Source organism: Protobothrops mucrosquamatus, unplaced genomic scaffold (genome assembly GCF_001527695.2).
Source record: "Protobothrops mucrosquamatus isolate PMUCROS unplaced genomic scaffold, P.Mucros_1.0 scaffold24, whole genome shotgun sequence".
Lineage (NCBI taxonomy): Eukaryota > Metazoa > Chordata > Lepidosauria > Squamata > Viperidae > Protobothrops > Protobothrops mucrosquamatus.
This window is the reverse complement of record NW_015386409.1, coordinates 1,925,197-1,937,690: the sequence shown is the minus strand read 5'-3', so window position 1 is coordinate 1,937,690 and position 12,494 is coordinate 1,925,197. Positions and strand designations below refer to the sequence as shown.

At 36.2% G+C, this 12,494-nt stretch overlaps 1 protein-coding gene across 1 annotated transcript in view; it reads right to left on the bottom strand.

Annotated features, from left to right (window-relative positions):
* Positions 1-4,427: 4,427 nt before the first annotated feature.
* The window catches only part of TTC39A (tetratricopeptide repeat domain 39A), a 30,536-nt gene continuing 22,469 nt past the window's right edge, over positions 4,428-12,494 (bottom strand). Inside the window, exons 13-17 of the mRNA XM_015810867.2 lie at positions 11,821-11,941; positions 8,329-8,440; positions 6,814-6,928; positions 5,590-5,706; positions 4,428-4,548 (exon numbers count right to left, since the gene is read on the bottom strand). Of these exons, the coding sequence (XP_015666353.1) occupies positions 4,428-4,548; positions 5,590-5,706; positions 6,814-6,928; positions 8,329-8,440; positions 11,821-11,941 (586 nt within the window). The remainder of the gene's footprint in view (positions 4,549-5,589; positions 5,707-6,813; positions 6,929-8,328; positions 8,441-11,820; positions 11,942-12,494) is intronic.

Below are 12,494 nucleotides of genomic sequence, written 5' to 3'. Positions count from 1 at the left end.
TTGTTCAGAAACTTTCTTTAAGACTCAAATCAGAGTTATGGATGTGAACATTTGTACAATGCCTGCTTAGTCCTTTTCTGATCAGTTGCTCAGCAAGCTACTATGCTGCAGTCAGGCATGTGAGGAAGCCTCATATAATTCCATCACATGTTATATGTTAAGTAGCCCAAATAATTTACTCTGTAATTGTTAAACCTTTTGTGTTGACTGTCTGTTTAATTCCCCCTTTGTGATAACCTTTCTTGTAGGAGCAGATATCTAGTGGACAAATTGCCACTTATGTCTTCCTAGTACAGTGTTTCTCAACCTTGACAATTTTAAGGCATGTGGACTTCAACTCCCAGAATTCCACAGCCAGCAATGCTGGCTGTGGAATTCTGGGAGTTGAAGTCCACATGCCTTAAAATTGTCAAGGTTGAGAAACACTATCCTAGTATGTGCACATTGGGAATAGCAGCTTTCTTTTGCATGTTTGACTGTTGCCCTTACAAAGGATATTAACTGTGACAGTTCCAAGACCGGCAAAAATCCTGCCCTTTGATCTTGGCCTATCAAAATTGTATGTCAATCCACCGTCTCTTCCAACACAGACTCCATTCCTGGTTGATCACTATTAAACCAAGAGCCACAGAACTTTCATCATCATAAATTCCTGTGGCTTTTGACAGAAAAGAGACACTACTCTATGAACTCTCAGCAGGCTTCTTTTGAGAACTTAAAATTTATTCCCAAAACTTTATTTTCAAATACGATTATGAGATAAGCAAGGGTGGTGTGTGTGTGTGTGTGTGTACGCGCACACCCCAGATTCAGCACCAGGGCCTTGATTACTGGTGGAAGAAAAATTCAGCCCTTTTAATTTATCATTCCAAATACATGGTTATAATCATCAAAGCATATTTGTGCACTGCTACAAAGAAGCAATACTTACATTTAGAAGCAGGTTGTGTGCCTTAAAATCACCATGTACTTTTCTCTACAAATTACACAAAACAATTTGGTCAATTGGTACATGACATTTCTCAGTAATACTTAGAAGGAAAAATCAAGCCCAATACCAGAGGTACTTAAAACTATGTCAAATCTATTGGAAATTATAACTAGAATGAAGTCATTTACCTAATAATGTATTTCAACTGGGACAATAATTTCTATTTCTCTGTAAATGTTTATTTGCTTCCTAATTTGAGGACATGCTCTGGAGGAGTTAGGAGTTATGTATGAAGAGCAAAAGAAACTACCATTACATAAGACACTTTATATAACATTGGATTTTGCCCAACTGCCTGAATGTTGCTCAATATAGCTTTCTAATTTAGTGGGTGCACCATGTGCCATAACTTTGTGATAATTTTTTTAAAAAAAAACATTACTAAATCAAAAGTAAACATTTGATTTACTTCTAAATGTTACAGTACAAATTTCTATAGGTGAATCTCTAAACATGTTTCCTAAATTACGTTGGAAATGTCTATAATGTTGGTTATTTGCTTAAATCCCGATATGTACATATTTCAATAGAACCTATCAAAGGTCAGCTTACAGTATGAGTCTAATTTATCAAAAATTATTACTTGTCATATTCTAATACAACTAACAGAACTATGATTATAGCCTAAGCATCCATATTGGGAAATAAATATATCCAGGATTAAGCACCAATTCTCACAGATTTAAAAAAAAAAAGATGCAAGACTTTTAACTTTACTGTAGGATGGCCACTAAATAAAAAGGGTATTTTGGAAGGACAGTCAATTACTGAACAAAATGACATGCTACAAATTTCAAGAGCCACAAAAATAATTAATATTCCAGCCAAAGCACAAGAACTGGCTTTGTGTCTCTCTACTATGCACATATTTCACATCTGGTATAAACAATTACTGTATGTGTATTGCATTTGCTCCAGTAAAGTTGGCAATTTCTTACTCAAACTTGCATTTTTTAAAATTGGAAAATATTAAACAATTTCTACTTTCAAGACCAAGCAAGTAATTTCTATTGTGGGAAAAGATTCTCTGCTTTTAAATCCAGACAAAAGGTCTATCTAACCCAGTATCCTGTCACAGGATGTTTAATTAATTGCACATTGAAAGAATAAATCACATATTATCATTTCAGGTTTCTGCAAAAATTGAAAGATGGTACAGACACATTTGTTTCATGTAATATACCAGCAAAGGTACAAACTGAACTTGTGAAATTAATTCAGTTGTGTGTGCAAAATGCTGAAGTATATGGTATTAATTTAACCGGAGAAGAAATTAGCAATTTCTCAAGAGCTTTCCAATCAGAAAATAAGTGCAGAACACAAATAAGATACAATACTTTATTGTCTATAGTCTTTTACTTCGAGGCTCTGATTAATGTAGACCAGGAATTCCCACTCAAACTGATCCCATCAGGGATGAATCAAAAAGATCCCTTTTGGTAAAATTTGCAGACATTCTGTTATTATGAAGGTAGTCCTCTAACCACAGTTGTTAAGTGAGCCATGCCCAATTTTACAGTCATTTTTGCCACGGTTGTTAGCAAATCACTGTAGTTCAGTGAATCACGTGGGCTTTAAGTAAAACTGGGTTCCTCTAGTAATTTTGTGTGTCAAAAACCGGCAGGGAAGGTCGCAAATGGTAATCGCTCCAGGACGCTGCAACCATCATAAATACAAGGTGATTGCCAAGTGCCTGAATTTTGATCATGTGACCATAGAGATACTGTGACAATATATGTGTGAGGGCTGGTTGTAAGTCACTTTTCAGTGCTGTTGTAACTTTGGATGGTCACTAAATGAATGGTTGTAAGTTGAAGATTATCCGTATTTACCATATAGTTTTAAAACTAATTAAAGTTTCAGTGACTTACTCTGTCGCTCACCTGTGATATCCCACTGATTGAGAGTCAGCAGCCGAATCTATACATGTTCCAGTTTAAAATGCTATCTTGTATAAAATATTTTGTGAAATAATTTTCCTAAGTTGAATTAATGTCAAGCACCGGGGGAAATCAGGAGATTCAGGCAGTTCAAATGAGTATAAAGATTTATTGCAAGCTTAAGCTCTCTACAAGAATCTGACCAACTAACCATCAAGGGAAATGAGCGGGAGATAAGAGAGGCATTCAAGGTAGGCTGGCCTTAGATGTCTTGCGGGCGTGCAGGGACTCGTGACTTATGATGTGTTTGGCCCTTCGTTGGGCTCAGCCTGGTCATCTCCAACATCAATTTTTTACTACGGACTATGAAGTAATAGCATATTAAAAGTTTTAATAATTTAATTTAATCTGCCGCAGATTACCCCCCATCGACCTGTACGCTCCCACAGAGTGGGTCTCCTCAGGGTGCCGTCGGCCAGACAGTGCCGGCTGGCAACCCCAAGGGGGAGGGCCTTCTCTGTGGGAGCTCCCACCCTCTGGAATGAACTGCCCCCAGAGATCAGGGTGATCCCTGATCTCCCTTCCTTCCGCCGCGCCCTTAAGACATGGTTATTCCAGCTTGCGGGACTGGCCTAGGGGAAACTTTTAGAGGGGTTTTAATTATAATTTTAATTAGACCAAATTACTAATATTTCCCTTTTAATTAATTTTTAATTTTGTAGTGTGATATTTTTGTATTTTTACCCGGTTGTTAGCCGCCCTGAGTCCGCAAGGAGAAGGGCGGGATATAAATCTAAATAAATAAATAAATAAAAATAAATAAATAAAATAAATTCTTTTCAAATACTTTAAACTTGGGTTTTGTTCCAGAAATTGGTTCAGGATTGTTTGCTCTAGTTCTTCAATTATTCTAATAATATTTATCCTAAAATTCTTAGTAACTGGTCAAACTGCCAAAACAACAATATTACACAGCTTGATTTTTTTGCCACATCAGGACAAATTACATATTAATTAAAGCATGGCTGATTGGGGAATTCTGGGAGTTGAAGTCCACAAGTCTTAAAGTTGCCAGGTTTGGGGGCCCTTGTGTTAAAGAACAGCTGAAAAGTGGGAGGGAGGTTCTACTTTTTTCAACTATTTAATTGTGATAAGCAAGCTTGTAGGACTACACATTGTTCTATTTAAATAAGCAATTTAACAGGCCAGTTATTCTTTTATTATCAAGAAAACAAGATCCATTTAATTAGTACGTTTAAAAATTAACAGCCATCTGAATCTGATCAAGGGGTGAGCAGAAAGTCTTCAAACATCTACTAGTTTATGTTGTATTACTCTCTGACAGCTATATTTCAAAATGCTTATAACTAGCTGAAAATGGCATACAAGGGTAATTAAAGAAATACTGCTTTTTAGTGTTGATTCCTCAGGATTTTTAAAATTAAAAACATTTGTGCTGAATGTGAACATGGAAAACATTTTAAAATATTGCCGGTAATATCCATCTGTGAAGATCTGTACACCAAATGAACTGCTGATTAAAAAAAACAATAACATTACAAAACCACAGTTGCTATAGAATGATCATCATCATCTGGGAAAGATCTGGCTTGATGCAAAGCAGCTTGAATTCTGAAGTGTGTCCTTGTTTCCATGGAATAATTCTTGTAATTTTGCCTAAAACAAACATATATTTGTGATAGGTTCATACCTACAGCATTTATCATCATCTATACTTAATAGAGCAATATTTACACAGTATATTTTGGAAGTACACAGTGCAGTCCCTACCAGAGCTGCTCAACCTAACTCTGGATGATGGCACATTTCCCCAAGCTAACAGGGCTAGGATCTTCAATCTGCCTTCTTTGGTGAGGGATCTGGAGTGGCCTAAGAGTTGACAGCCACCATGACAACCACATGGTAGCCCCCTAGAATTACTATCTCATGTCTCAGCTTTTTTGCATTTTCCTGGCTGGGTCTCTCACTATTATATTTTTGATATTGTCTGTGAAGTGTATCAAGAGTTCGGAAACATTAGGTAAGATAAACATGTTTGAAATTTATTTATACTTTCTTGAACTTTATTTGTTTAGATATAAAAATCATCTGCCATTATCAAGTGGGTTTGCTGCCTACTGTATTAGGTAAATTTAATATTATTGTAGCTAAACTAGTTTGATTTTGTTGTTAGACTATCCTATTTGCAGTCTTAAATAATAGTAAGAGTTAGGAGCATGTTCCATTGAACACACTGGGATTATTAAGTAAACATTCTTTGGATTGCAGCAAAATATTTCTATAACTAATTGTAACTAGTTGTAACAGAGATTCTGCCAATAAGAACAGATACTTCAGTTGTTCAGTTATGAGATCAACATACATAACGTAAATGCTCCTTTTTTAAAAAAAAATACTGCAAATTGTCTAGATGAGGCCAGTATCACACACAAGCATAAACATTCACAATTTGCTCAAAGTCTAACAACTTTGATTAAAAAACAAACATAAGTTTGGGTATAATTTATAAATAGATAACAAATGTATGCTTCAACCCTCACTGAAGTAAATTGTATAATTTCAATGTTTGTATACCAAAATGATTGAAAATAAGCAACCTTAGAGCCCCTCTAAGAATTTTTCAACAAACCCACTTCAACCCTTCCCATCACCTTATCTACTACTAATAATGAGAAAAATATACTTCAACAGGCTTACTTTGCTCTTTCCAGGATCTTAATTGCTTCTTCTATTTTACCTTGATCCAGATATAATAAAGCAAGTTCGAGCAGCGCATTTGGAATTAAGTAATGATCATACTTGATCTTCTTTTCACTTAAAAGAGAGAAATGGCAAGGTATATGTAATGAATAACAATAGTTTTACAGACAAGAATAAGTGAAGTTACTCAGAGATGACAAGAGGAAATTCATGCATTTTAGGTTGTTTCCATGCATTTTAGGTTAGCAGATTATGTACACTTTCATCCAGAAGTCCATTGTAGTTATTCTTGCAATCACTCTAATATCTCCACTTTAATATAACATTTGTAATATCTACAAAAAAAATGGGTGCATCGGATAAAATCTACCTTTTTTAACTGTCCATTTTAAGCATATGCTTTCCCGTGTTATATTAAAATTAAAAATATTTGTAATGTTTCTGGTTTTTAACATTTAAAACTCCTCAGTGTGCAGGATAGAATAGGCTTCTTGCTAAAATAATGCAGCATAACCATATGGTCTTCCTATTAAGTGTTGAAAGAAGGATAAATTCATCCTAGGTACCATTTTTACCGGCATGGATCTATTGAAAGTGGAGAAAAACTTAAAACATGGAGTCCTGGGTACTTTTTGAGTTTGGTTACTTTCTTGCAGACATTTCATTACCCAGTTAGGTAATACTTCTGTGTGCTGATCCACTTAACAACCATGTGATTCACTTAATGAGCATGTGACTTGTTTAACTGTTTTACTGCTTAACAACTGCAGTAAAAATGATTGTAAAATTAGGTCTGGTCACATGATGATTTGCTTAATGATTCCATCATTTAGTGATCAAAAGTCCAGTCCAAATTGTGGTCGTAAGTCAAGGACTACCCGTATGTAAGTTATACAACTCAAGCCATTTTAGCTATTTTAAAACTAAACTTTTTTTTGACCCTGAGAGCTACTATCCCAGACTGATGGAGCTACCGAGTTACCAGATAAATCATCTCTCAGGAAATGACCAACATTCTTTCCACAGTAATTTATATTCTCCTAAAACCCATCTCCTGATTTTATCTGTACACCAGTTAAAACTTATACAAATATAGATTATATCTATATAAACACATAGATTATTAACTGACATGAAGAGACTCTGCTTGAAAGCTCTGATAATTTAATGCAGCCATTCCTGTATTAGTGTTCATTAGTATCTTCCAGTTTGGAAACTTACTTGAAATGAATATAAGTAAAGTGATCTTCTGCTTCCGATACCTTGCCAAGATATTTCAAGCATAGCCCTTTCAGAAGCTTTATCACGCAATGGTCATCAATGAGAATATCTGTAGCTGTAAAATAAAAGAAGATGCACAGGCAATTTTGGATCACGATAGACAACTTTTTAAGGCAGGGAACATAGTGAAACATATTTAATATTCTCACCAAATATTGTAACATACACATATTAGTTATGAAATTAATTATAATTATTGATAACAGATATTCAAACTATCCTTGTACAATATTTAAATGATATAATATCCAGTTATTTGAATTAGTGACTCCATAAATTCTGTGATAGCATGAAGAATTTGCTATTATGTCAGTAACATATGCATTATGTTACTGGCTGGGTAACATATATAACTCACTGGCTGGGTTTATATATATTGACAACTCTACATTATCATTATCCTTGGCTCAGGTTTAGTATATTGTATAAACTCAGATATATTTTTCAACAGACCACAGTTAAGGAAATTCTGATTTACAAAAGTGTTTAAATCCAGTCAGGGTTCCTCTTCCAAGATGGCATGCTGAGCGGTGGGGGGATTTGCTTCTCCTGCTGACAAACAGCTGATTTTGCTGCCTAATCTGGTTCCTTGGCAGCTGGATCCCTAGATTGAATGGGAGCAGCTTGGAACGACCTAAAACAACTTTCTGGACACTCCTGGAAGTTGCAATTCCTGGTAGGAAAGGTCAGGGAGTCAGGTCTCCATCTTTCCTCTTACCTGTTTGGGTTTTTTAAGCCTGTCATGGCTTTTAACTGCATATTTTAAAGTTTTTGTTTCTTTATATGATTCATATTTTTAAAAGTTAATTGACTGATTGAAGGCTGATTTACTCTAATTCCTTGCTGGATTTTAAAGTCAACTTTCTTTTGTTTCTTCACTGTTTTTTTTAATGACTGTGAACTACTTTCACTTTCCATATGGAAACTGAAGGCAAATTTTACATGTAAATTCTGACTTACAAAAGTGTTTAATTTTAAACCCAGTCAATGTTTACACTTTAAGCTACTAGAAGCTACCTGCGAACAGTGGGCCACATTCACCCATGCTATTCCAAAATCAAAACCTAATTTGTTCCCCAGAAACTGTCTGTTACTATTACCATTCTTAACACTTCCAAATATACCCCAAGTTAAGATTAGGAATTGGAGTGGGAAGACTCTTTTATTCTCATTTCCACTCTTAATTGGCCAAAGCCTTTTGGGCAATTAAGCTTCATTTTGCCCTTTAGATCAAGGGTCCCCAACTCCTGAGGCACAGCCCACTACAGGGCCTATTCGCAACCAGGCCGGCAATGATAACATTACTACTATCATTACTATCTTACAATTAGTCCAATCACTGACTGCAGCAGAATGGGTGAATCTTCTTAACTTCCTAGAACTCCAAGACAAGCACAATCTCTTTCATTGGCTGTACCCTCTGCAAGGATGTGTCTGAAATGAGATCTGGATTACCTGGGCTTTTTTCTAGGATTGTTTCTGCATCTGCTAAGGACTCCAACATTTTTTCAGTTAAATCTGGGCACTTCCCAATCACTGCATAACCATTCCAGATGTACATCATTTCCTAAAAATTATTAAAATATAGTGTATGTTATTGTAGAAACTTCTTCCAAAATATATGAGTACATCAGATAAATATTTGAGAAGTATTTTTGTGAAGTTTGTGACAGAATTTTCTTTTTGCTAACTTCTTGCAAAACTCTGCCAACCAACAATTCTTGATCTACACATTGTCTGCCTCACTGGTAGTATGTTGTTATTTTCCCAGATCTTTGAAAAAATGTTAATTTGAAATAATTTATTTCAACTATTAATCTTCTACCTTAAAAGACTAAAACAAAAGCCGCCCATGTCACCTTCTAGGGCAGGGGTCCCCAACCTCCGGTTTGTCAATTGGCACCGGGCCGCAGCATGCCAGAAACAGGTCCATGCAAACGAGCAAAGCCCCATCCGTGGGATGCAGGCAGTACATGAAACCACATTCCCTCCGCTCCACAGAAAAACCTCTCTCCATGGAACCAGTCCCTGGTGCTCAAAAGGTTGGGGACCTCTGTTCTAGGGCAGGGCTTTTCAACCTTTTCACCCATTGTACCACTTTTACAATATGGCAGTATCCGAGTACCACCAGTCGCCTAGCAAGGTGTCAAAAACTTGATGACCAAAAAAAAAAAGGAAAAAACTGATGAAGTACAGGTAGTCCTCAACTTACAACAGTTCACTTAGTGACAGTTCAAAGTTGCAATGTCACTGAAAAAAGTGCCCCCCAAGCCACAGCCAAGCAAGACACCTGCCTGCCCACCCGGCGGCGCTCTTCCTCCTGTCTGAGGTTTTCATTGTTGTGAGCATTTCTGTTGAAGATTGGCAGCGGGGGTGGGGTGGGAGTGTTTGGTTTTTATTCCCCCTATCTGCTGGGTGGTTGCAGCAGGTTTTGGTTACTTCACATGACCCTGGGACACTGTGACTGTCATAAATATGAATCAGTTGCCAAGCATCTGAATGTAAATCACAAGACCCTGGAGATGCTGACAGTCCCGAAGAAGCGCTGATCCTGGTGCTTCTGCTGAGCCCTGACAGCCCTGCAGCTCCAGCTATCTCTTGTTCAGGCTTGTGCGGTGCTGCAACCGGTTCAGCTCATTCCTCTCCCCCGCTACAACTTTTTTAGGATGGTCGCGTACCACCTACCAGGTGCCAATGTACCACAGGTGGTACCCGTACCACTGTTTGAAAAGCCTTGGCCTAAGAGATCTATGGAGCTGAGCCATGTGACAACTATTATCAAATCACTGATTCTCTTGAAGTGCTTCCGCAGCAAAAGTCTAAATGTCTGTTTTAACCTTGATCAAACAAAACAACACTATATTCCTTCCTTTTACTTTTTAACAATCTTGATCTTTAGTCCCTTCAAATAATGTTCTAGAACATGAGTTCTTTTCATTGTCTCTTCTCACAAAATTCTTTAAAGCTTTAACAAGCGTCTTTTTTCAAATCCAATATAAATAAATCCAGTTAACTACTTTGGTTTCTTATTTGTATATCCCTTTTAATTACTAAGATACCAGTCTATTTCAGTTCTATGTCCAGCGTAGCATCTTTTTTTATATCATTTTCGTCAGGCAAAACTTGTTCTTCCATAACATCTTTAAAAACTATCTATAGATGCAGACACTCTTAAAATTAGCTTCTGGGTCCATTGTTCAAAAATATCCTTCAATACATACAATGTTAAAATATTTTTCTTCATTCTGTAATACTAAGTCAAATTTAAGTGGTTTTCTCCTTTAATTGTAATGTTTACTTCCTTCTGGTTTCCTCTGGTGTCCAACCTTCAAAGTCTTACCTCATGATTTTTTTTTAAATAATTCAAAACAAAAGCTTTTTCCCACAGGAAGGACTCTTATAATTAATTTCAAAATCTTACTTCAAATCCATCTGGATCCTTAGTTCATTTGTAATTTTTCACAATCAAATTTCTAATCATGTTTTTGCTTTTTCTTAAAAAAAAATTAAAAGAAGCTCACCCAGTATTTTCAGACTTGTAAATCCAAAGATTCCTAATAACTAAAAAGCAGTTAATAAGCAACTTCTGAAAGTGATTAGAAAAAGAAGTATGTGAACCCAGTATCCATAAATGCACTGACCATGGTTTGAGCGAAAAGGGCTTTCCCTTGTCTCCCAGAGTTCTTAATTCACCAGACACTACTGTCTTGTGTTGTCCTACTGAAGAGCAACTGTGTGCACTGATGATGTTACCTAGTTTGGTAATGAAACATCTGCAAGAAAACATCCAAACTCAGAGAGTACCAAGGACCCCTTATTTGAACCCTGAGTTACAAATATTCTCTTTTATCAATGAGAAGCAATTGTCTGGAGCACTTGTACATGATCTCAAGACTTCTTCTCTGGAGAAGAGTTACGAAGACCTGGTCAGCTTACTGGCTCTGCATTCCACAATAGTTGTTGGATCTGCTTTTACTGGAGCTGTTTCCAGTTAGCCATTCTTTCCCAAAAGTCCTTTCTGTGTCAGTATCAGTTAGCCATGAGTTTGAAGGAACAGAACCACAATATAAAAGACACTTTCTTCTATACGCTTGGTAATAAGGACCTTTCCACCAGAATAAAAATTGGCCTGGTGCTGCAGTTAATTATTAACAGCCTACTATAAATAGTGCAATTCCAATTTCTAATTCCTCGGATTACAGTTTCATTATTAGTGAGCACCATCTGGTGCTCTTGTTATGCTGTTCCACCAACAAAGACAAAAAAAAATGATTATCAGCCATAAATGAGGCAAAAAGTCAATTAAGAATTTCATTTTCTGAAACAAAGAGATACACATCTATTTGTGCACTATAAAGGTGACTTTTTCAGGAATACTTTCCATTTATAGTTTTCTCCATTTGCATTATGGAGCTCTATATACAAAACCCTTATAGTTAATAGGTATCCAGCATGAATCATTGATTGGCTTGATTTACAGACTTTATCGTTATTTTGTACTTCTTTCTCATGTATGTATAATTGGTTAAGTGGACTCATACATCTGTGCATATGCTATTGTCCACATCTGATTTTTCCAGTGTGACTCTCTCCAACTGTGATGGACTTCAACATTATCATTCATCCTCAGTATGTCCAATGCACTGGATGATACCTGCTTGGGAAAGGTTGGTTCCTATAATCTACTCCTTTTGTTTATGGTAAGCAAAACAAAGCATACCGGCTATGCAGAGATGCACACACAAAAGGTTTTATTCATGCAGTGATAAAAGCAGGTTTGAATCCTCGTGGAGTGTTTATTTCCAGCATCATCAAAAGAAATATCAGGAGAATTTGTACAGAATGTTCTGGTCTATGAACATATTCAAATCAATCTTTATAACATTCATAGTCTAGTATGACTATATATAAGAAACAGATGTGGAGGAGGGATCTTTTCCAGCTTACCAAAACAGGCACAGGAAGTGGAACAGGATTTGGAGAAAGGTACCTCCGGGATTTCCGAATTGCAAACTTTTCGGTAGGCAAGGATTTGCCTGCTATTTTCAATTTCAGACTAGGCACAGCCCTGGGGGAAAAAAACCCAGAGATATACATTTAAATGCTTTCCTGTATGATAACTGTAATCTTCTAAAAACTAGAAAAAGGAAAGACAGGAGAAGTCAAAACAGAACAGAAAAAAATGATATTGTTTCTATATTATACAATAAAAGATTTTGTGCTACAGACAACCAAATTCCCTCTAGAGATTGGAAGAATCTGAAGAGGTACAATGAATGGCATTCCAGGGAGATTTTAGGCTGACAATGGGCAGAGTGATCCAGATAGAAATTGTTCCTGTCTTAGGAAAATGCTGTTCTCTTAGCTCAGAAATTACCAGAATTAGGGCAAGTATATGATTATCAGCAGAAGAACATATACCCTTTCCTGAATAATTGTGACAAAATTCAACTCATAGCCATGAATAGAATATTCCATTAGATCTCCCTTACCTTTAAAGATGACATAAATATAAAATTCACACAAGTACATAAAATGACAACTTTAGTTTTAAAATGTGATTTGAATGAAAGAAGTTTTTCTTCTCTCATTATCAATCATTATCTTCCATTCTGACATCT